Source organism: Pteropus medius, unplaced genomic scaffold, assembly GCF_902729225.1.
Source record: "Pteropus medius unplaced genomic scaffold, Ma_sr-lr_union100, whole genome shotgun sequence".
Lineage (NCBI taxonomy): Eukaryota > Metazoa > Chordata > Mammalia > Chiroptera > Pteropodidae > Pteropus > Pteropus medius.
The window spans coordinates 4,890,138-4,910,853 of NW_024351073.1; the positions used below are offsets into that span (position 1 = coordinate 4,890,138).

The 20,716-nt window shown below is 36.9% G+C and overlaps 1 protein-coding gene and 1 long non-coding RNA gene across 3 annotated transcripts in view; one reads left to right on the forward strand and one right to left on the reverse strand.

The window, feature by feature from the left end:
- Positions 1-439: 439 nt before the first annotated feature.
- LOC120586198 (sperm flagellar protein 2-like) overlaps positions 440-20,716 on the reverse strand; it is a 38,652-nt gene continuing 18,375 nt past the window's right edge. Inside the window, exons 6-10 of the mRNA XM_039842678.1 lie at positions 19,530-19,594; positions 15,054-15,240; positions 6,978-7,166; positions 1,997-2,184; positions 440-729 (exon numbers count right to left, since the gene is read on the reverse strand). Coding sequence (XP_039698612.1) covers positions 543-729; positions 1,997-2,184; positions 6,978-7,166; positions 15,054-15,240; positions 19,530-19,594 — 816 coding nt within the window. The 3' untranslated portion in view covers positions 440-542. The remainder of the gene's footprint in view (positions 730-1,996; positions 2,185-6,977; positions 7,167-15,053; positions 15,241-19,529; positions 19,595-20,716) is intronic.
- On the forward strand, positions 2,941-6,090 carry LOC120586199 (uncharacterized). Of its 2 annotated transcripts, none has more exons than XR_005648633.1 (2): positions 2,941-3,032; positions 4,823-6,090. It is a non-coding gene; the product is annotated as an uncharacterized LOC120586199 (long non-coding RNA). The 2 variants fall into 2 exon arrangements; XR_005648632.1 differs by having other exon boundaries at positions 2,999-3,097.

Sequence of the window (20,716 nt, forward strand, 5' to 3'; positions counted from 1 at the left end):
CCAGATAAGATATTCTGGGGTCTGTCTAACCCCAAAAGCTTTTCAGCAGCTCTTCTAAGAAGCAAAATTGTTACCCGATACCTTTTTTTTTTAATCTCTGAATAAAATTTTGTTGGAATCTATACAACTCATAAAGCTCAGGCCTCTTCCTCTTCCATTTGCCTCCAAAAATGATATACTATTAACAAAAAAATTTTAAAAAATACCTTTAACAAGGACAAGACAACTCATACAAAGAAAACTGCTAATGAATAAATTTAAAATATTTTTTAAATTTTGAAATCTATCTGCCCAAAGTATTACATTTGATTTTTTTTTCAGGTAACTCTTCTAATATTACTGGAAGTAACAGATAGACTATGAATAGTTATAGTAATAGACTATGAATAGTTAGGCATTTAAAAAAGAGTACTATAAATACAAATTAAACCAAGGGAAATGCAAACACAAAATGCCCATTTCATTAATAGAAATAAAATAAAATAATATCACAAAATTAGCATTAAAAAACACCATTTATTATGTTGAATTCTCTCTGATTATTACATATTAGTTTGTACCTTATATTCCTCATAATCACCGTTATCTAGCAAGTCCCTTTTTTCCAGTTCTACACGTTGTTCTGCAGAGGGCTTAGCTGATAGATGCTTAATAGAGGCTTGCTCATAAATGGGCTTTCCATTTAGAAAGAGTTCCTTCCAATTATGCATCAGCTTATGTGGAATCAGACTACAGGAAAAATAATAATAAAAAAAGGTAGAGGTAAATCAATGGTTAGTCAAATATACCTGAGTCTTAAACCTTAGTCTTTCTATTCTTACTCATTCTGCAAGTCTGCTGTTTGAGACTAGGAATTCTACTTGCTTTTATATTTCTGATGACTAATAAAATGTCTAGAACTTAGCAGGTTTAAATGAATGAATGCTACTTAAAGCCACTTCCAACTTCGTTATCGACTATGCACTGACAGAGCAATGCATCTAAAAATAATTAGCACTATCATAATGCTTGGGTTTTTGGATTCCCCGCTGTGATGTTAAATAGCTGAGCAACATTAGGAAGTTATTTAAATGCTCTAGTATTAGTGTTCTTCTACGCAAAATGAACAGACTGAACACTTTCCAAGACTCCTTTAAGATGACAAAATGGTTTACATGTCTGCAAATAATTTGCAACAGAAAATCCAATGGATGGTAGTCTTATTGTTATAGTACATTTGGTAAACTTTAAAATTATTTTTCAGTAATTATTTCTATTTAAGTATGATGAATGACTAGGAGGTAACCAGACAGAGTAATAGTAAAACTGTTCCAAAAGGAACAAAATGTGCAAAGGAATAAAAGAGACTGATGTGGTTCAGATGCATTTCTCTAAAAATAGACTAGAGCTTGAAATTACAACTTAAAAAGTAGTATTTCATTCTGACACAGGCTAAACATAGATGAACTTTGAAGACATTACACTAGATGAAATAAGCCAGACACAGAAGAATACTGTACGATTCCACTTACGTGAGGTACTTAGAATAGACAAATTCCCTTGTTAACTTTCTACTTTAATTTGAATTTTCCTTTGTTTTTATTTTGGTATATTCTTAAAATTTTTGTTTCACTGAATATTTTCTTACTAATACTTTGATTCTTTTTAGAAACAAGGTACAATAAAAATAAATAGCATTAATTAGTAAGATAATCTTTAAATAATTCCAGTCTTCTAGGAAGTGTTTCAGATAAATGATCTTAGCTGTCTTAGTAAATTATAGAGAATTTAGATATAGAATTTAAATGTTAAAAGACACATAAATACACATTAAATAAGGCTACTCGGTGGGTGAGTTAGGTCAGTGATTGAGGTACTCTGGATCCTCCTTAGTTTTCCTTTCGTGAAACATTTTTGTCTCCCTTCAATTATTAACCTTGTGTCCACTTTATAATCTTATCCTTCCTCATTCTATGTGGTATCTCTATTACATTAATTATAAAAAAACAATACTTACTTATTTGTCAACATTCGATAGTCTGCCACTTTAGTGGACAAATCAAGTATTTGATCCAAAATTTCTGCACATATTAAATAATGCTTTTTGTAACGGGCTTGAGCTCTTTCCACAGCAATCTGCTCATGAATTGCCTTCTCTCTGATGGCTTGCTCTTCAAAATCAATCTTGGCTTGTTTTGCCAAAGCCTAAGATAGCAAAGACATTTTTTAAGTCACCGTAATTGTGCCATGATTCAAATGAAAATAATGTCTTCATTTCAATAACCAAAATATCTCTAAATAGAATGAAACCTCTGTTTACACTGGGAAAAGATAAATAAAAGAGCACTTTCTCCTTAATACATTAAGTACTGTGTATGACAGCAAAGACAATATTGGAAATATTCCCCTATAAGCTTATCTTATCGGCAAAACATAGTACAGAGAAGAGTGGCCTAACCAGGGAAAGCCCATTGTGGATTAATGATAAACTGAATCTTAAGTGTTTTAAAAGAAGTCCTAATTTCACGGTTTCAGATAGTCAGAGTCAGGGATCACAGAGAAACAGGCAAGTCTGTGCTGGACCCCCACGCACAGATGGCCTCTTCATACACATTCTAGGAGCCTTAACCTAACACATTTGCTCTGGCCAATGCCTTTTGTCTTTTAGTGGGAGAGTTCCAAAATAGTGATTTATTTTTGGTAATCCCCTCATTATACTGGCCGGAGCAAATCACACATTTGCTAACAAATGTTAAAAGTGCTGAGACAACAAAATCTTCTGCTATTATACAGCCTCAATAAATTGATAAAATTTATTCATAGAGACATCTATTTCTGCAGAAAGTAATGAAATACTTAAGCAGTTTGTCATCACCCTCTCCTTGGTTTGCACTATTATTTTGTGTAGAAAAGTCTTTCTTCACACAAAGTACAAAGGTCAAATTCAGCATGACCACATATGGCTTTTCACATGGCTTTACCAGCTCCTTGAGAAATTCCATCCTGTGCTAATATGCTCCAGAAACAAGACTTGCCTCCTATAATTAAACCCAGTGAGTGTAAAATGGAGGTAAACTTGGGCCTCGATGGAGCTGCGGTGGAATTCGAGCCCCAGGATGTGAGTAGAACTCAAGTACTAGTTGTGAGTACCTGGGCAAATCAGAGCCTCCCTGCGCCTCCATTTCCTTAGTGCCAAGTGGGGATATTAACAAGATTTGGCATAAACTGGAAAACTAACCAGACCATCTCTGAGCAAACATTTAACATGATACTATTCACAAATGACTAAATTTGCAACAATGGACTAATATTGTCCATTGAACTGAAGGTATGGCTCATTTGTTTTGTTAGTGTTGTTTTATTTTGTTTGTTTTATTGCTGCTGGGAAAGCAGGTGGGCTAAGTGACCTCTAAGGTCAATCCTCTTCATTGGGCAGGTTCAGAAAATATACCAGAATTTGTTATTGTTTTGTACAATTGTTTTATGGAGAAAGCATACAATTTAAGTACAAAGCTTTGTGGCATGCTTCACGAACTGTTAAGAGTTCAGAGGAAAGAGGAATCTGAGAAAATAGGAGTCGTTCAATGAGAATTTATGGAGAGTGACAGTAAAATGGGTCACGAGGTTGGTTTACTACAGAGTACCTGCGAAGCGTGTGGAAATATTTAGGATGTGATGAAACCAAAACCTTAAAGGGAACTGTGAAATGTCCCTAGAAGGAACAGAGCAGCTTTCCTCCCTCTTCTCATGCCTTCCTTCCATTTTTGTAGCTATCTAGTCTTCTATCTCTACTCACCCCCCAACTCTGCACTAAACCCACCATAATTTCCTGTTCCACTGCAAAGTGGGTTGCAGTCCTAAAAAAAAGAAAAAAGGAAAGGAAGAAGGAAGTCTGCGGGAGGCAGTAAATCTCAGCGGTTATGAGCTCGGACTCTGGAGTCTGATGGAGCCTGTTGGGCTCCAGGTCATACCACTGACAAGTGGTGTGAGCTTGAGTTTTCTAAGCTTCATTTTCTTTATGCGTAAATATAGATAAGGATAGTGTCTACCTGAAGTGGCCATTGCAGGAGTTATATATGCATGTAATGAACACACCTCAATGCTTGACTCAAAGTAAATGCTCAAAACATGTTAAATATTAATTTGTTTGATTATTGTTAGTGACAATAGTAGGTGGCACAGGAATTTGAAATCAGGAACTGTCTTAATAGATTCCAAATTGAAGAGATTAGCAGATTTCATCTAAAAACAAAACAATACAAAAACTTCTGATGATGAAAAACACAAGTTCTTTCTTTTTCTCAGCGTTCCAGACATTGGCCTAGGCCCTGGGGATATGGTAGTGAACGGATGCCAACATGGTCCCAGTTCTCATAGAGCTCTCGTCCAGTGGGGGAGGCAGTCAGGGAGCCACGCATTTAAATGTGTAATTGCACACTATGATAAGCATCACCAGGAAAGGCTGTGGAGTGTGGGGTATGAAACAGAGGGCCTGATCTAGACAAGAAGTGGCGTGTGCCTGGAGCTCTGAAAGATGACTTTGAACGGGAGAAAGGCACGTGGGAAGAGGGGGAAAGGGAAAGGTAGAAGAAATAAGTTGTTCGAGGATCTGAGAGCAGATCAATGTGGCTAGAGTCCTGGGGATGGAGGGAACCAAGTCAGACGGAGGAATCTGGTGGAAAGGAAGCCATGGATGATTTTTTAGCATGAAAGTAGTCGTCAAATCCAAGAGTCAACAAGATTCCTCTGGCTACCGAGTGGAGAATGGTTTAGAGAAAATGTGAGTAGCGCGGGCAAATTGTGTAAGTACTCTCTAATTTTCCCTTTTCTTCATTTCTAACAGGTAATCAGAAGTCTTTTGAACTCCTGCGTTAGGGCATCTCTGCAGGATGGAAAAGCTGAAAACTGTTAGAGGCTCCATCTCAATTAAAAGGCTAAATTCAAAGGCAAATTAATCTAGGTGACTCAAAGCGGGAGGTCTGAGGAGGAGGTAGAGAAAAATGTGTAGCCCACTCCCTGGTAGCTCCTGGGAGGTAGTAAAGCCTCAGAGGGTGACATCTGAAGGACCCATGAGTGCTGGAACAGCCTCTTCAAAGGCGTGTGCCACTGACGGCAATATGTGGGCTGGGATAGCTGAGGTCTCAATGGCAGCGGACTGGGCTTGTGATCGCTGGGGTGTTTCCCCGACGACTTTGGCCCTGTGACCTGGGCCACTGTGCATTTCTGTGGGTGAGGTGAGTTGCTGGAGTTCCGCTTAGGCTGATTTAAAAAACATAGACTGTTATGTTCTTGCACAGCTCAACTGCGACTGCCAATTCACAGGCACGGAAGATAGATGAAGGAGACCACTGCAGCAGGAGCAGCGGAGACTGGGGCGTGGGGGACACATGGAGCAAAACGGACACATTGAAGAGCTATTTGCTACATGAAATCAACAGGACTTAGTGATGCTTTAGACATGGAGAAGTGTGAGTGGAACAGGCTTCAAGTGGGCCCTGGGATTTCGGACTTGTACAGCTGAATACATAGTGATGCCATTTGTTGAGACATGGAAACTTGAAAAAGACAGGTGATAAGGGGCAATAGTTTGGCTTTATTTAACGTGGAATTTGAGGTGTCTCTGAGATTTATGAAGGGAGAAGTCGGGAAAACAGTTGGACATATGAATCTACGGCTCAGAGGACGGAGACATAAAAGCATGAGTCAGAAGTCTAGTGCAGTCATTATAACTCTGTGGTTTTGAAGAGGTTGTCTGAGGAAATAACATCGAGAGAGAAGAAGGAGGCCCAGGACTGAGCTTTAAGGAACACAAACAACAAATGCATTGGTATTAACAGGAGAATATGACTACAAAGAAGGCTGAGGGGAGACGGCCAAAGAAAACAGGAGGAAAACCACGAGAGTGTTGTCAACAGGAAGTGACCATGTAATCACCGGTCGATACTATTAGTATTAATAACATGAGATGCTACTAATAGCCTGTGAGCATCATTAACAGACTCTAAAATTTTTAATAAATTTAAAAGTCCTTCTAGAATTCTCCTTCTTCTCCCACCACAAACAATAACAAAACTTTAAGAACGATAACAATTAAAACAACGATTTCGAAAATTTCTCTCTTCTTCACAAAAACGAAGCAGTAGTATGATAATGCTATGGAGAATAAAATATATTTTGCTTATTTAGTGAATGATACTGGAAAGAAAAGGTGATGGTGTTGTTCTGACAAACTCAATTCAATATTTATTTATTTGGTTCCTATTTACGCACCAGCCACTGCTGAGGAGGTGATAAATTCAAACCGTGAAATCAGCCATCTCAGAGGGAGGGGTGCCAGGGAGCCAGATACCTCAGTTTTAGAGAAAGGTAATCACGTGAGAAGTAAGGATGTAGCTGTTTCCAGGTGCTTCAGAACCTCTCAGTTCTGGTCTCTGAGGCTCTAGCAGGCCTGAGTGTCTCAACTCTCAGAAGTCAATTCGAGCCCAGTTAAAGAAAGAACAGGGAACGCTTCTCACCACAATGAGGCCAGCCCTGTTATAAATGCTGTACTACTCTGCGCTTAATTAACTGGGCTTGCGAAGCAAATGTATTTGTCAAATAAGCACTTCGAAAGATTAGCTTAATACAACATATTTAATGTAAGCAAATGGCACTCAATCCATTCAACTTTACTCTTATCAAAAAAAGAGGAATGAAACAATTATCCAGATAATTCAGTTCTTGAAGAAGACACTGAGATCAATATTCATGCAGACACAAGGACTGGAGGTGAGAGCTGAATATTTGTAAAATCAGCTAAAGGGAGAGTGTACAGGATGCTGTGTGTGCTGTCAGTGTAGTTACACAAAAACAAAAATGGGGAGATAGCAGAGAGAGACCATATAAAACATTAATTTTTATTCAGTGATTGGCAACTAAAGACAGATTTGTTTACCTTGACTTGGTAGAAGGATCAAAAGTCACCTTAGAAAGATTGTTTTAAGGGAGATATTGTTTACCGCTTCTCGATCAAGAGCATCCTGGAAATCTTTGAGTCGTCTTTCTTCATATTGTTTTTCTCTGAAAATTCTGTTTTGCCATAAAACTTCCTTTTCATGCCGGACGTGCATGAGCTGCACGGCGATCCTGCGCTCCTGCTGGGATTGCCGCATCAGCCGGTTGATGAGCTGCTCCTCCCGGAAAGCCTCCTGAAATCACCATTGGAAGAGTCAGTTATTTGACAAGGCCATGTCCAGAGGGCTAAGGTTCTCAGAGGGCTAAGGGGGCTGCACGTAAATAACGTGTGAAACACAGTATTCATCTTCATCAATTTCTGCCATTTGATTTAAATTTGAACGTGGCAAAAATCAAGTCACAAAAATAAAATTGTCCAACAAAGGTTGTAAACTTTTCGTATTTAGAAGAAGCATTCTGGTGCTGCGACTCCCAATTATTTTAAAGGAATAATTAATTCCTTTAATATTTGACCGAAAAAATATGTTAGGGGGTTGTGTTCAAGGTTTTATAAACAAGGGGTATTTTTACAAGTATGTTTTCAGAAATTTGGAATTGTGCTATATGTACTCTTAACAACTATTTAGTAGTTGTTGAAACAAATGCAGATACTGTCTGGCTGAAAATGGCAGATCTGATTTGTTCCCACCGGGGACATCTCAGTACCAGTGTGAAGAAAAGCTAAACTCTGACAGAATGGGAAGACTGGAGAAGAGGCTAAGGGGAAATGGCCTACTGCTTATTTTAGAAAGCGTTAATGGTTGTAATCTGAAAGAGAAACTAGATGCAATCTCTTGGCTCTCTTTAAGAGAATTAAAGGGGAACCAGTAAGTGAATAGTGGGAAAAGTATTATTAAAACTGGGAATCGAAGGCCCTGGCCATTGCAGCCACTTGTACCATTAATTGGTTGTGTGACCTTGGGCAAGTAACAGGAATTTTCAGGGTCTATTTCTTGACAGATAAAAAGAGGGGTTTAGGTGGAAGATGATCTCGAAAGCCCCTTCAAGCTCTTTCACTCTGTCTAAACAGAGACATCATGTGGAAGGAGAAGGTAATTAAAGTTCTCAAGGAGGAGGACTAGGAAGAATAATACCCAAGCACAGGAGTTACCACTTAACACTCAATCATCCAGTTATTGAGGAAGAAAATCTGGCATTCTTAATGACACTGTTTCACATCATCTCTCCCACTGTGAGATTACAGGAGAAATACTATATATATTTTTTTGAAATCAATATACAAATAAAAACAACACTCTGTAGTAAATGCCAAAACTTGAACCTGGGAATTATATAAAAATGTAGATTAAATAAAAGTTCAACTGAAAGTAAATATGATATTTTTCCTGTAACATATACCATTAAATAAAATTATGAACAACTTTGAAACATAAGTCTCATTTAGTTATAACATTCTAGAAGCTTTAATATTTAATCATTTGTTTCCTTTTGAGACCCAATAGTGGGGGTGATGCAGAATGTAAAAATGGCCACCAAGTTCTTCAGTTTTCTCCATCCACAGCTTTGCAATATTATCCTGTAGACAGTCCCATGAAAAAGTAGAATCTATTTCTCTACTCCTTAAATATAGGGTTTGGGGTGACCATTGACTTAAAATGACCAATGAGACATTAGCCAAAAAAAAATGTTGGGCTTACTTTCTTAATTCTCTTATGACTGCTGCTACTGCCATCACATTTTCTGGTCTGCTTGAAAATGTCTGCCATATAGTAAGAGGCACCATTCTTTCCAGTTGGACCTGATTAAGCTCTCATAAGTCAGCTAGCCCCAGCCAACTCACCAGAGATGCTGACCAAAGGCATCTGAACGAGGCCAGCTAAGACCAGCAAAATGATAGCATAGCTGAGCATAGCCTCAAATGCCTACCACATTCTGGAGTTGTTTGTGACATAACCTTGATTTATTATTCCAAGTGAATTCTATCTGACTATGTTTATAGGGAAAGTCAATTTAGTTGTCAAGATGAGATCTGGTCATAATCGGACTTGTCAGATATGTTTTGATTATTGCTTGGATGATAACACTTTATGATTAAAAAGGAAAAAAGAAAATTACTGTTGAATGGCTGAGTCAATACTATGTTTATGAAGCTTCAGTATGAAAAATAATAAAGTGTATTAAGACCTGCACCCAAAAGTTAAGTGGAAAAGATTTATTTTTTGTTCCATTGTACAAGTAGTTTATGTTTTAGAAACACACTTTTCCTCAAAATTTCATTGAAATGTGGAATATTTTCTCACAGATATGTTATAGTTAAGTGTTCAGGGCAGCCTACAGATGTCTGTTAAACCTATAACATAAGTGAAATATTCTATATCTGCAATGAATAAAATCAAAAATAATGGAAGTCGCATTTCTCTTTTAATTATATTTAACCATAGTTGGAAAAGCTTTAGCTAGACATACAGTCCAAAACACTCCCAATTTGATTGCCAGACTCTCTTACTCTGGTCCATACCATTGCTTACTTCTCCAAAGATGCCCAAGAAGCATTTGTGGAGGAATGTGGCTCTGCAAGAAAGACCTAGAAGCTAAGTAAGTAGTCAAGGGCCTTTTAGTTAAGAAGTGGAGAAGGGTTCTGTGTCCAAATCCCAATCCCAAGAAAATAATACAGAAAGATTCTAGGAAGCTAGAGATAGATGAGTTGAAGTGAATCCCAAGAACTAGCCAAGATGCTGGCTAGAAGGCCATAGAACCAGTTGGGAGCCAAACTGAGTTCACAGTCAGAATATCTCCACTTAAATGCCTATGAAGTATCTTAAATTCAACAAGTCTCCTTCAGACCTGGTCTTCCACCAGTATTTCCCCATCTCAGTCGGACCCTATAAACCTATGACTCTATGACCTAAAATGTTAGGGCCATCTGAAGTTCATTCCTCTCTTATCACTCCTAACATCTAATTCTTAAAGAAGTGGTCTATTTTATCTTCTATGTATGTTTTTAAATCACTCCCTACTCTATTCTATACCTATTGACACTGCCTTGGACAACACCAGCCTCTCTTTACCATGCCTTCCCCTCAACCCATATCCAAAACCTACTCCCAAAAAAGTCTAAGTGATCTTTCTAACTTTAAATTTCATTGTTTCATCTACATTATTATATTTCTTTACAAATCACTAGGCAAGATATCAATTTGAGCACAGTCTCTGGCTCTCTCTTCACAAGCCTATCTAAAACAAGGGTATATTAACTCCGGGGCAGCGGGGGGACCGGGGGAGCGGCAGGCAGGATGCAACAATTTGAAAGCTAGAGAAGACATTTGAGATATTTCTAATAAATGCAGTGCACATGGAGCCAGAACAAAATCATCCATGACTGACATGAGATTCATGTCATGCTCCCAAAAAGCAGTGGGTACTTGAGGGAAGCAGAGGAAATCCCAGCCCTGCCAAATACCATTTTCTCTCTGGAGGAGAGAAGGATGGATGGGAAAACAGACCAGGTGACACATGAGAATTTCCCATTCCACCACTGTGAAGCAGTGGTTTTTGTGTCAGTTGCACAGGGAGGCTGGGAATACCACACTTAGTGGAAAGGTGAAAGTGGAAACTGAAGCCCCTCTCTGTGTGTCCTAAGCTGGGTCTAGGAATAGCAGCTTTCCCAAACACAAAGAAGAAAGCACAGAGACGAAGTTCCCTTGACAGAAATATCCAGAGCACTGACTCTCCTTAATGTCTCCGAGGCTGCTGGATCTCTGATGATCTCTCTGGCTAGAGCCTTGAAAAAGTGATGTTAATGGCATCCTGGTGGAAAGGAAGAGAAACCAGAAAGAATTTACTCACTCCACTTTCCATGTAAATATCAGTCCTAGGTTACAAGCAGAAAAATAGAAAGAAAAAAACCTAGTGGTCAGCACCCAAGTGTTTTGCAACATAAATTGAAGTGTGTTTGAAATTCCATTGGTAGTTAACGGAACTTGAAATAGGTGGGTATTTTAAAATCCATTTTTTAAACATTTAATTTTCAAAATTTGTAATTCTGCTAATTGAAAGAAGGACTATCAAGATGACTAAATAAGGATATATGAATCTGAAAAGAGAAATAGTCTTTTAGCACAAAATGATAGCAGAGTTATTCTTTGAATTTTCTGCTAAGAAGGGAATGAATCCATGGATACACAGTTTCACTTCTTCATATTCATACACAATCCGTATTTCCCTTCAGTTAACAGAACCACTGAGCAGATCAGATGTAGTTAGGTGAATAAAAGAAGTATCTTCAAATGCTCCTTCATATTTTAGACATACAGATATGTCCTATTTACATTCACAACTCAAATCACCTTCCTCCCCAAGTCTGTTCCTCTTATCATCTTCCATATCACAGCAAATGACACCTCCATCTGCCCAGCTGCCCAAGCTAGACATCTGACCTCTTATCCTACTTTTGCACTCCTCCATGTCTAATAAAGCATTAAGTCCTATTGATTTTATTTCTAGAATAGCTCCTGGGGCCACGTCTCTCCATTCCCATTACCACTATCCTAAATTTAAACCAGGATAATGTCTTACCTGGATTGCAGCAACAACTATAACTTGTTTTGCCCTCCTGTAATCTATTCTCAAAATTAAAGCCAGAGTGAACTTTCTAAAGGCATATCTGACCTAGTCACTCCTGTTCACCCTTGTCCTAAGGATAAAATCTCATTTCTCTTTACATAGCTCACAAGGCTCATTGATCTGGCTTCTGGTGACTCCTGCCAGATGACATATTAATTTGGTAAAAGCTCTGAGCCTTTCCATATGCTATCCTCTCTGGAAACACATTTTACCTTCCACCAATTCGGCCTCTGCTAGAAATTAACCTCATCCCACCCCACCACAATCACCTCCACCTTCAATTAGCTAACTCCTGACCCTTCCTCATGCTTCTGTGTTATCATCCTCCAGAAGCCAGGGCTGGACTCCCCTCCAGGTGTCGCCTCTCCCTCCCATCACCTCATTGTGCCTTCACACTCTAATGTGCTTGCTGGTTTATAGATCCTCCCCCAAAGAGCAAGATCTGTGAAAGTAGGTTTCTCATTATTCTCATTCACTGTTGTATCCCAGGACTAGGACAAGTACCCAGAGCACAGAAGGGGTTCAATCAATGTGCGTTCAGTGTAAGAGCTGACCAGTGATTCTCAAACTGTAGCTGCATCGAATTGCCTAAAGGGTTTGTTAACACAGATGACTAGGCTCCACTCTTGAGCTGTGATTTGAATTTCTGATTCATTAGGTCTGAGGTGGAGCCCAAGTATTCACACTCCTAAAAGTTTCCAGGTGATGCTGATGCTGTGAGTCCAAGAACCATACTTTGAGAACCACTGGAGTAGACCAATGAACAAACTGAGAGGACTAATGACTTTCTCATCTTGTTTTCATTCAGTAGCTCCCTTTATGATAATCTCAGTAGATGCGTAATAAAATTTTGAAAAAATTCAGTATCCTTTCATGATAAAACTCTCAACAAGTTAGGTATAAAAGGACAGTAACTCAACATAATAAAAGCCACATATGACAACCCTGCAGCTAACATTATATGCAATGGTATGATTAAGAGCTTTCAGCTTTTCACCATTCCTCTGAGATCAGAAATAAGGTAAGGATGCCCACTCTCACCACTTCTATTCAGCATAGTACTGGAAGTCCTAGACAGAGCAAGTGGCAAGAAAAAGAAAGAAAAGGTATCCAAATTATAAAGGAAGAAGTGAAATTATCTCTGTTTGCAGATGACATGATCTCATATATAGAAAACTCTAAAGACCTGAACAACAACAACGACAACAAAAACCTGTTAAACTGAAAAACAAACTGAAGTAACTTGCAGGATACAAAATCAACACATAAAAATCAGTTATGTTTTAACGCACTAACAATGAACTAATAAAGAAATTAAGAAAACAATGCCAATTATAATAGCAACAGAAATAATAAAAAATTTAGGACTAAAGTAAACTAAGGAGGCAAAATATCTGCACATCAAAAACTATAACACATTGATGAAATAAATTCAAGACACAAATAAATGGAAAGATAACCTATATTCATGGGTTGGAAATTAATAATGTTAAAATGTTCATAATACTTAAGGTGATCTATAGATTCAATGCAATACCTATCAAAATTTCAACGGCATTTTTCACAGAAATAGAAATACAATCCAAAAATTCATATGAAATCACAAAGATTCAACATAGCCAAAGAAATCTTGAGCCAGAAAAACAACTATAGGTATCACACTTCTTGGCTTCAAAACTACAAAGCTACAGTATTCAAAACAATGTGGTATTCAAAACAATGTGTTATTAGCATAAACACAGATGTATTCAAAACAGTGTGGTATTAGCATAAACACAGACGTATAGACCAATGGAATAGAATAAAGAGCCCAGAAATAAATCAACACATGTACAGTCAACTGATTTTCAACAAGAGTATCAAGGCTACACAATGGGAAAAGGACAGTCTCTTTAATAAGAAGTGCTGGGAAAAATGAATATCCACATGCAGAAGAATGAAGATGTATCCTTATCTCACACCATATACAAAAATAACTCAAAATGGATTAAAGACTTATTCCTAGGACCTGAAACTATAAAACTACGAGAAGATAATAGAGGAGAAAAAATTCTTAACATTGGTCTAGGCAATAATTGTTTGGATATGACCCCAAAAGAACAGGCAACAAAAGCAAAAATAGACAAGTGGAATGGCCTCTAACTAAGAAGCTTCTGCCTGCAAAAGAGACGGCAGCAGAGTAAGAGGCAACCTATGAAATGGGAGAAAATATTTGCAAACCACACATTTCAGTTAATATCTAAAATATATAAGGAACTCAAACAACTCAAAAGCAAAACATAAAAATAAAAAATAAAAAGTAACTCGATTGAAAAATTAGTAGACATTTCTCAAAAGAAGACAAATGGCCAACAGGTATATGAAAAGGCACTGAACATCACCAATCATCAGGGAAATGAAAACAAAAACCGTAATAAGATATCACCTCACACCTGTTAGAATGGCTATTCTCAGGAGGAAAAAAAAAGAGAGATAACAAGTACTGGCAAGGTTGTGGAGAAAAGGGAATGCACGTAAACTATTGGTGAGAATGTAAATTGGTACAGCCAATACAGAAAACAATGTAGTGGATCCTCAGAAAATTTAAAATAGAACTACCATATGACCCAGCAATTCCACTTCTGGGTATATACCCAAGAGAAATTAAATCAATATCTCAAAGAGCACTATTTACAATAGCCAAGATATGGAAACAAGCTAAATGCCCATCAATGGATGAATAGGTAAAGAAAATGTAGTATATATACACAGTTGACTATTATTTAGTCTTAAAAAGAAGGAAATCCTGCCATTTGTGACAACATGGATGAACCCAGAGGATATTATGCTAGGTGCAAAAAGCCAGATATAGAAAGACAAATATTACATGATCTCACTTACATGTGGAATATAAAAAAGTTGAAATTATAAAAGTAGATCTTAAGTATCCTCATCAAATACAAAATATTGGTGACTATGTGAGGTGATGGGTATGTTAATTAGTTTGATTATAGTAATCATTTTATAATTACACATATATCAAAAAATCACGTTGTACACCTTAAATATATACAATTTTTATTTGTCCATTATGGCTCAGTAAAACTGGGGGGAAAATTCCCCTTTACCTCCAAAGGTAGCAACAGATACACATAGTTGACAATAAATTTTAGATTCCATTTGTGTCAGAATTTTTTATTATGGTAAAATACACACAATATAAAATTCACCATTTCAGTCATTTTTAAGTGTATAATTCAGTGGTATTAAGTACATTCACAATGTTGTATAACCATCACCAGGTTTTAGAATCTTCAGTAAATGTTTTATGTAGGCTTTTTTGTTTTTGCTTTATGTTTTTCTGGAAGATACTGGCTTTTATGATGTGAGGATATGTTGCTGACATTAGAGTCAGAGTGGCAGATAATGCATACATAAGAAACACATTTATGTGTATAGAAGACTATACTTTGTAAAACTTCCAGCACTATTATTTAATCGACATCTAAATATCTTACCTCTTGTGCTTCGTGGGCTATTAACTGGTCCATCAACAGTCTCCGCCGTCTTTTCTCCCTCTGTTCTCGTGCAAAAGCATCTTCTTCGAGGCGTTTTTGGATTTTTTTAATGTAGTCATCATCAGAGTAAGTATTTAACAGATCAGTAGTTGTCTGGCCTGCTGTATCTAAAGAAGTCTTGGATGCACTAAGGACAATAGTTATTATTTTAGATTGAAAAATAATGTGATCACCGGCCACTACTTGTGACCGTGGAGGAGGAACTCAGGAAAAGGCTCTCTTGAGTGCTCTGTTAATTTATTAATACTAGGAAAGTGAATATTAGAACTTCAGTGTTATACCCATAGCTTATCAACAGAGTCCATCTGCCTCAGCCTATTTCTGGACTCTGCCTCTGTGAGGTCCCTGGCATAGGCTTCTTTCTAGGCTTATCACTTCCTTGTTCTTTCACTTCTCATGATCTTCATTCTACCCAGAGGTCCTGAATTTCTCTCCCTCTTCTTCTTGCTGCTTCTAGGCCTCTTGTCTCCCATGTTTTGAGTCACCAGTAGCACAACATCGATAACCCAAGCATCAGGGAAGGCATACCTCTAAAGGGTTGGTGGTCAGCTATACTAACGTAAGGACACTAAGAGTATTTCCATGGTGATTCCATTCACTACCATTCTTTCACCTCTGCAAATGTAAGCTGCTCTATGAACTCCCAGTGACCCTGTGACTGCTTAGGGCAGTGACCCAGCTCTTACTGGAATCTTATGCCACACTTGCAAGCACAGGTCTGACCTAGCCTCTCGCCCAAGTCCTGGGGACCCAAGGTGAGAAGACCTACCTCGGGGCTTTGTCCTACATCATGTCCAAAATTAAATGATCAGGAAGAGCCTGGTGGTCTCACCAACACAGAGCAAACACACTCAATTTAGTGAGACAGATGGTAGCTTAGAAGAGAATTTATAGATTCATTCAAAAGTTATCATTAAATGTAAAAGATACATTTTTATGTCTATAAGGATCAAATAATCAATTCTCATCAGCATACCTCTTTAAAAATAGACAGAATACAGTACAATGGTATAAGATATATCATAATGTGACTTGCCAAGAAATAATAAATTTTAGTATTATGAATCATTATTGTTTTTAGTACTATGAATTTAATGTTATAAGTTATTACTATATTTGTTTTAAAACATAACAATCTTAAAGACAAGAACACATTAGTATGGTATATAGGGACTAAACAGTCATCAATTCTCGTATAGAAAGAAGTATTCTTATTAAAGTATAGTTAACTTATGTTTAATGATGTAATAATTGCATTCTATTATATTATACTGCATTATTTGTAGGTTTGCTGCTCCCAGCTGAACTGTGAACTCATAAGAAAAATATCTTATTTTACTCCTCTTTCTACCTGTGCCTTGTATGCCTAATTGATGTCTGTTAAGTTTCAAATTATAAGCTAAAAAGCACTATACAGTAGAACATACATTTTAAAATCATACACTAAAATTCTGGTTATTCTTCCAGCAGGGGCTCAACCTTTAGTTGTACTCTGTCACTGACAGTCACTGAGCAGAACTTGTGTAGCTATCAAAGCCTCAATAATATCAAAGTCAAAGTTTAACCCTATTTATTTATTCAGATTTAGTACAATTAAGTATGAAAGTTATGTGGCATAACTTTTTTAGATCATCAAAATTCTTATTATATTTTTACATATGTGTGTTTAAAAAGATTTTGTCCTGGTTTGAGCATAGGTTATTATGTATTTATGCTGATAATAATATACCTAACATGCTGCTCCCCTTTTATTTATCAGTCTGTCCATCCATCTACCCATCCACCCATTCATCCATCCACTATCTTATTACAATAAGGTCTGAATGAAGCTACATGACACTTTTTTGAATGAATATTCATTTCACTAGATATGGATTTCTTGAGGGCAATAATTATGTTTTCTTTATATCGGCTTGCTTGCCAGGCCTCCATAGAGTTAATAATTGTATGTGTATGAATTATTAGTAATAGGACTCTTGGCCATATTTATAAATATAAAAAAAGCAAGTGCTAGGAAGAGCCTAAAGGAAATTGGTGAATCAAAATGTCAAACTGCACCAACCAACAACCTCAGCTAAAGAAAAAACCAGCAGATAGCATTTATTCTTTGTCTTAAAAAATAAAGAAATTGCATATAGTGGGGAATAGACATGGGAGGTCTTGTGTTGCTCACATGGAGACATCGCTTTTATTCTTCCACAAAAGAAAAAAGAAATTGTTCCTTAGAGACACCTGTAAGAGGATTTTAATGCTTTCTGGCATGAAATAGTATGAAGTTTCTCTACAAGCCCAAAACATGCTTGATTCTAAGAATTCAGAATGAACCAAAAAAGTAGTGATTACTAAAAGGCTTAAGAAGGGCCGTATTGTGCCACGGCTTTGTTTTCTTTGAAAGTTTGCTCTAGACGAGTGCTTCCCATCATTTTTCATCTTAGAGCCATCAGAGAAAATGCTTTTTGTACAGCACACTGAAAGGGATTTGCAGTCTCAGATGAAGCTGATCACAGCCATAGATGACGGGTCCAGGGACTCTTGCCACCCCAGGCTCTAATCTGCTGCTCTGAGAAGTGAGGGGGTCAATACTACATGGTCCCACAATGGGAAGTCTCTCACAGAATCAAGAAGAAGCCTCTAAAGAGAAAGGACTTGTGATAGGCAATGCTATTTCCTTCCCTTTTTCCTTCAAACAGAGCCCAAATTTTATTCAGAAAAAACACTGCACCTTGCTAAAAACTACGTTTCCCAGACTTCCATTCTGTTCTGCATGGCCATGTGACTGAATTCTGGCCAATAAGATGTAAGCAGAAATGTTATATGGGACTCGTGAGAAGGCTCTTGAAAGGAACTATTTTAGATTGAAGATAATGATTTCTGCCTATCCTCCTTCCTAATGGCCAGAGCTCCAGCAGCCATGCTGTATTGTGAAGGTGACATTGAGGATGAAAACCACACAATGGGGCAGTGAAGAAAAAGGAAAGGAGGAGCCTCAGTCCTTGATGACCTTGGTACTGCAACACACACCTTGGACTAATCACATTCTGATTTCTATTACACGGGAAAGAAGTAAACATCCATCTAATCTCACCCACTCCTGTGGTTTCTAAAGCTAACTTATAGAAAGACCTAGGTTCAGGTTGAGTTAACAAAGGCAATAGGGAGCAGGGTGAATGTGTGCATCTGTATTGCACAGGGATGATCTTTAAAACACTAATCAATCAAAATGGATGCTGGTTGAGGGATTGGAAGATGTTTCTGTGCTTGGTGTTACTTCTTGTTGCTAAATTGTGTGGAGACCCAAGAAAGGGGCCATGGAACTACAGAGAACACCGTTCATTAACAAGTAACAACATATTCAATATTTTAAGATGGTCATTTTGGTGGATGTCATCTGTTTACCACTTCAGAGCATGTGGCTGGTGAAATGAGTGAAAGAGTCGGAAGAAATCCAGTGGTTTCATAGGTCAAGGTCAGGATGGATGTGGTAAGGTTCGGGTAGTGACTAACGGGGTGAGTAGACTTGGATTATGTTTTCTTTAGGAGTCTGGGGAGCACTGAAAAATGGGAGTGAGAATCCGAATAGGGCATCAGGAGTTTCTGCTGAGGGTGGGAGGAAAAGTACTGTGTGTATTCTTCATTTTCCTCCTCATCTGACTTCCTCATCATTTCTTTTTCTAGCTTTTTCTTTATTCTTCCTCATTTGGCTCTACTCCCTTCTCTTAGAAATATTAATATGGAACTGAAGTATATAATTTGTGTGTTTTTATTTTTTGACAAAGATTTATTTCATATTCTATGAATCATAAATGAGTAGAGGTTGGTAGTTTCCATGTAAAAATGCAAAACAACAAAACACAAGTTGCTCCTACATATATATCCCCTGATCAACTATTTCCTGTGAGTCGATGCCTCCTAATAGGAAACAAAAAGGGGAGACATCTTTATCTTTTTACAATGAACTCACTGAACTGACATATTTAGTGACATCTGGTCAACAAATTCACTCAACAACTCTTCATTGAAATTCTGATGATGCAACAGATGCAACACAAGAGAAACCAACTAGAATCTAATAAAGGCTTTACTGTGACAAATGTAAACTTGAAAATTTTAGAGAAGGTTTAAAAAATGCATGTGAACGTAGAAGAGTAAGCACAGCATAGAAAATAATTTTAACTTCATATTTCATGAAGTTAATGAAGACACTTTTCGTGAAGACACTTTTCCTCTTCATCTTTACAAAAGTTGCTAATGAACAATTAATCTGAATTTTAGGCCATTAATCTTCCTTTTTATATGAAGACTACAAAGAAAAAAGATCTTTGGACAGTTATTTCAGGTAAACTATTTCTAAATATTCAAAAGTTACAGGTAGAAAAGAATACAGTTTTGTGGTTATTAAAATGGTTAACATCCCACCTTTCTTTTGCCTGGAGATCCTTTTTTATTAATGCTTCAAACTTCTTAATCTCATTGGCCACATCCTTTAAAGAAAATTCATTATCAGTTTTCTGCCTCTAAAAACCATTGAAAGATCTTCATTTACCATGTTCTTTCACATTTATACGGTGACATGTACTACTAATTAAAGCTAATTAGGAAGTGAGATATAAAAAGCTGTATTCTAAAATATTTTTTAAATTCTTATTTGTTACTTCTGCTCTAGGCCAAATATACCTGGAAGAATGTGAAAATTGCTTAATCTGAATCATTCAGTTCATAATTTTAGTTCTGAAAGTATATCAAAGGACATTTAATAAGAATGAAGATTAGCAAAAGTCAGGACATGATTTTTTTTCCATTAAAAATTCTTTTATTGGAGTATAGTTGGCATTTTTAATTGTGATTCCTTTAAATGAGAGAGTATTTTTTGGATGTAAATATTTAAAAATCATTGTCTCAGGTGTTTTAAACATTTCTCATACAATTTTATTTACACTATGAATTTGCTCTCTGAAAATTAATTTTAGCTCATCTTCTATCCACTGCAAATTTTTATTAATCAAATTTAATCGACCCTGGGAAATATAAGAATTATATACTTTACTAAAATGAGGTCAGAAAAAAAGCCTCTATGGTTAGTATTTTTTATAATACAAGTACAGGATTTTCTTTATTTTAAAAAAAGGAAATATGGATTCATATAAAATGAAATGGATTTAGACATCAGAGAAACCTATCAATCTCTACTTTACCAGCATTGTGAACTTGAGTAAAACATCAGCTTTCTGAGTCTGTTTTCTTATCCACAAAATGGGCAAAATAATACCCTACCTAGAGAGTTATTTACAAATTAAAGATAATGTGAAGTGCCCACTCCACAGCCTGTCATATAGTAGATGCTCAATAAGTGGTAGCTAATAATCTTTTTCTTAAGGTCATGAGTGAAAATATCATTAACACCATTGTAGCAGTATGTAGTGCAGACTGAAGGAATTAGTATCAAAATGCAGTATTGCTCCCCTGTGAAATAGAATCAGATTGTATCCTTTAGAATGATTGACAGTTACTATGGTCAAGTAAAATATCGCCTGTGTAGGTATCTTAAATTTAAATATATTGATAGCAAGCAAATCACTTAACATTTCTAGGATTTATAAAAAACG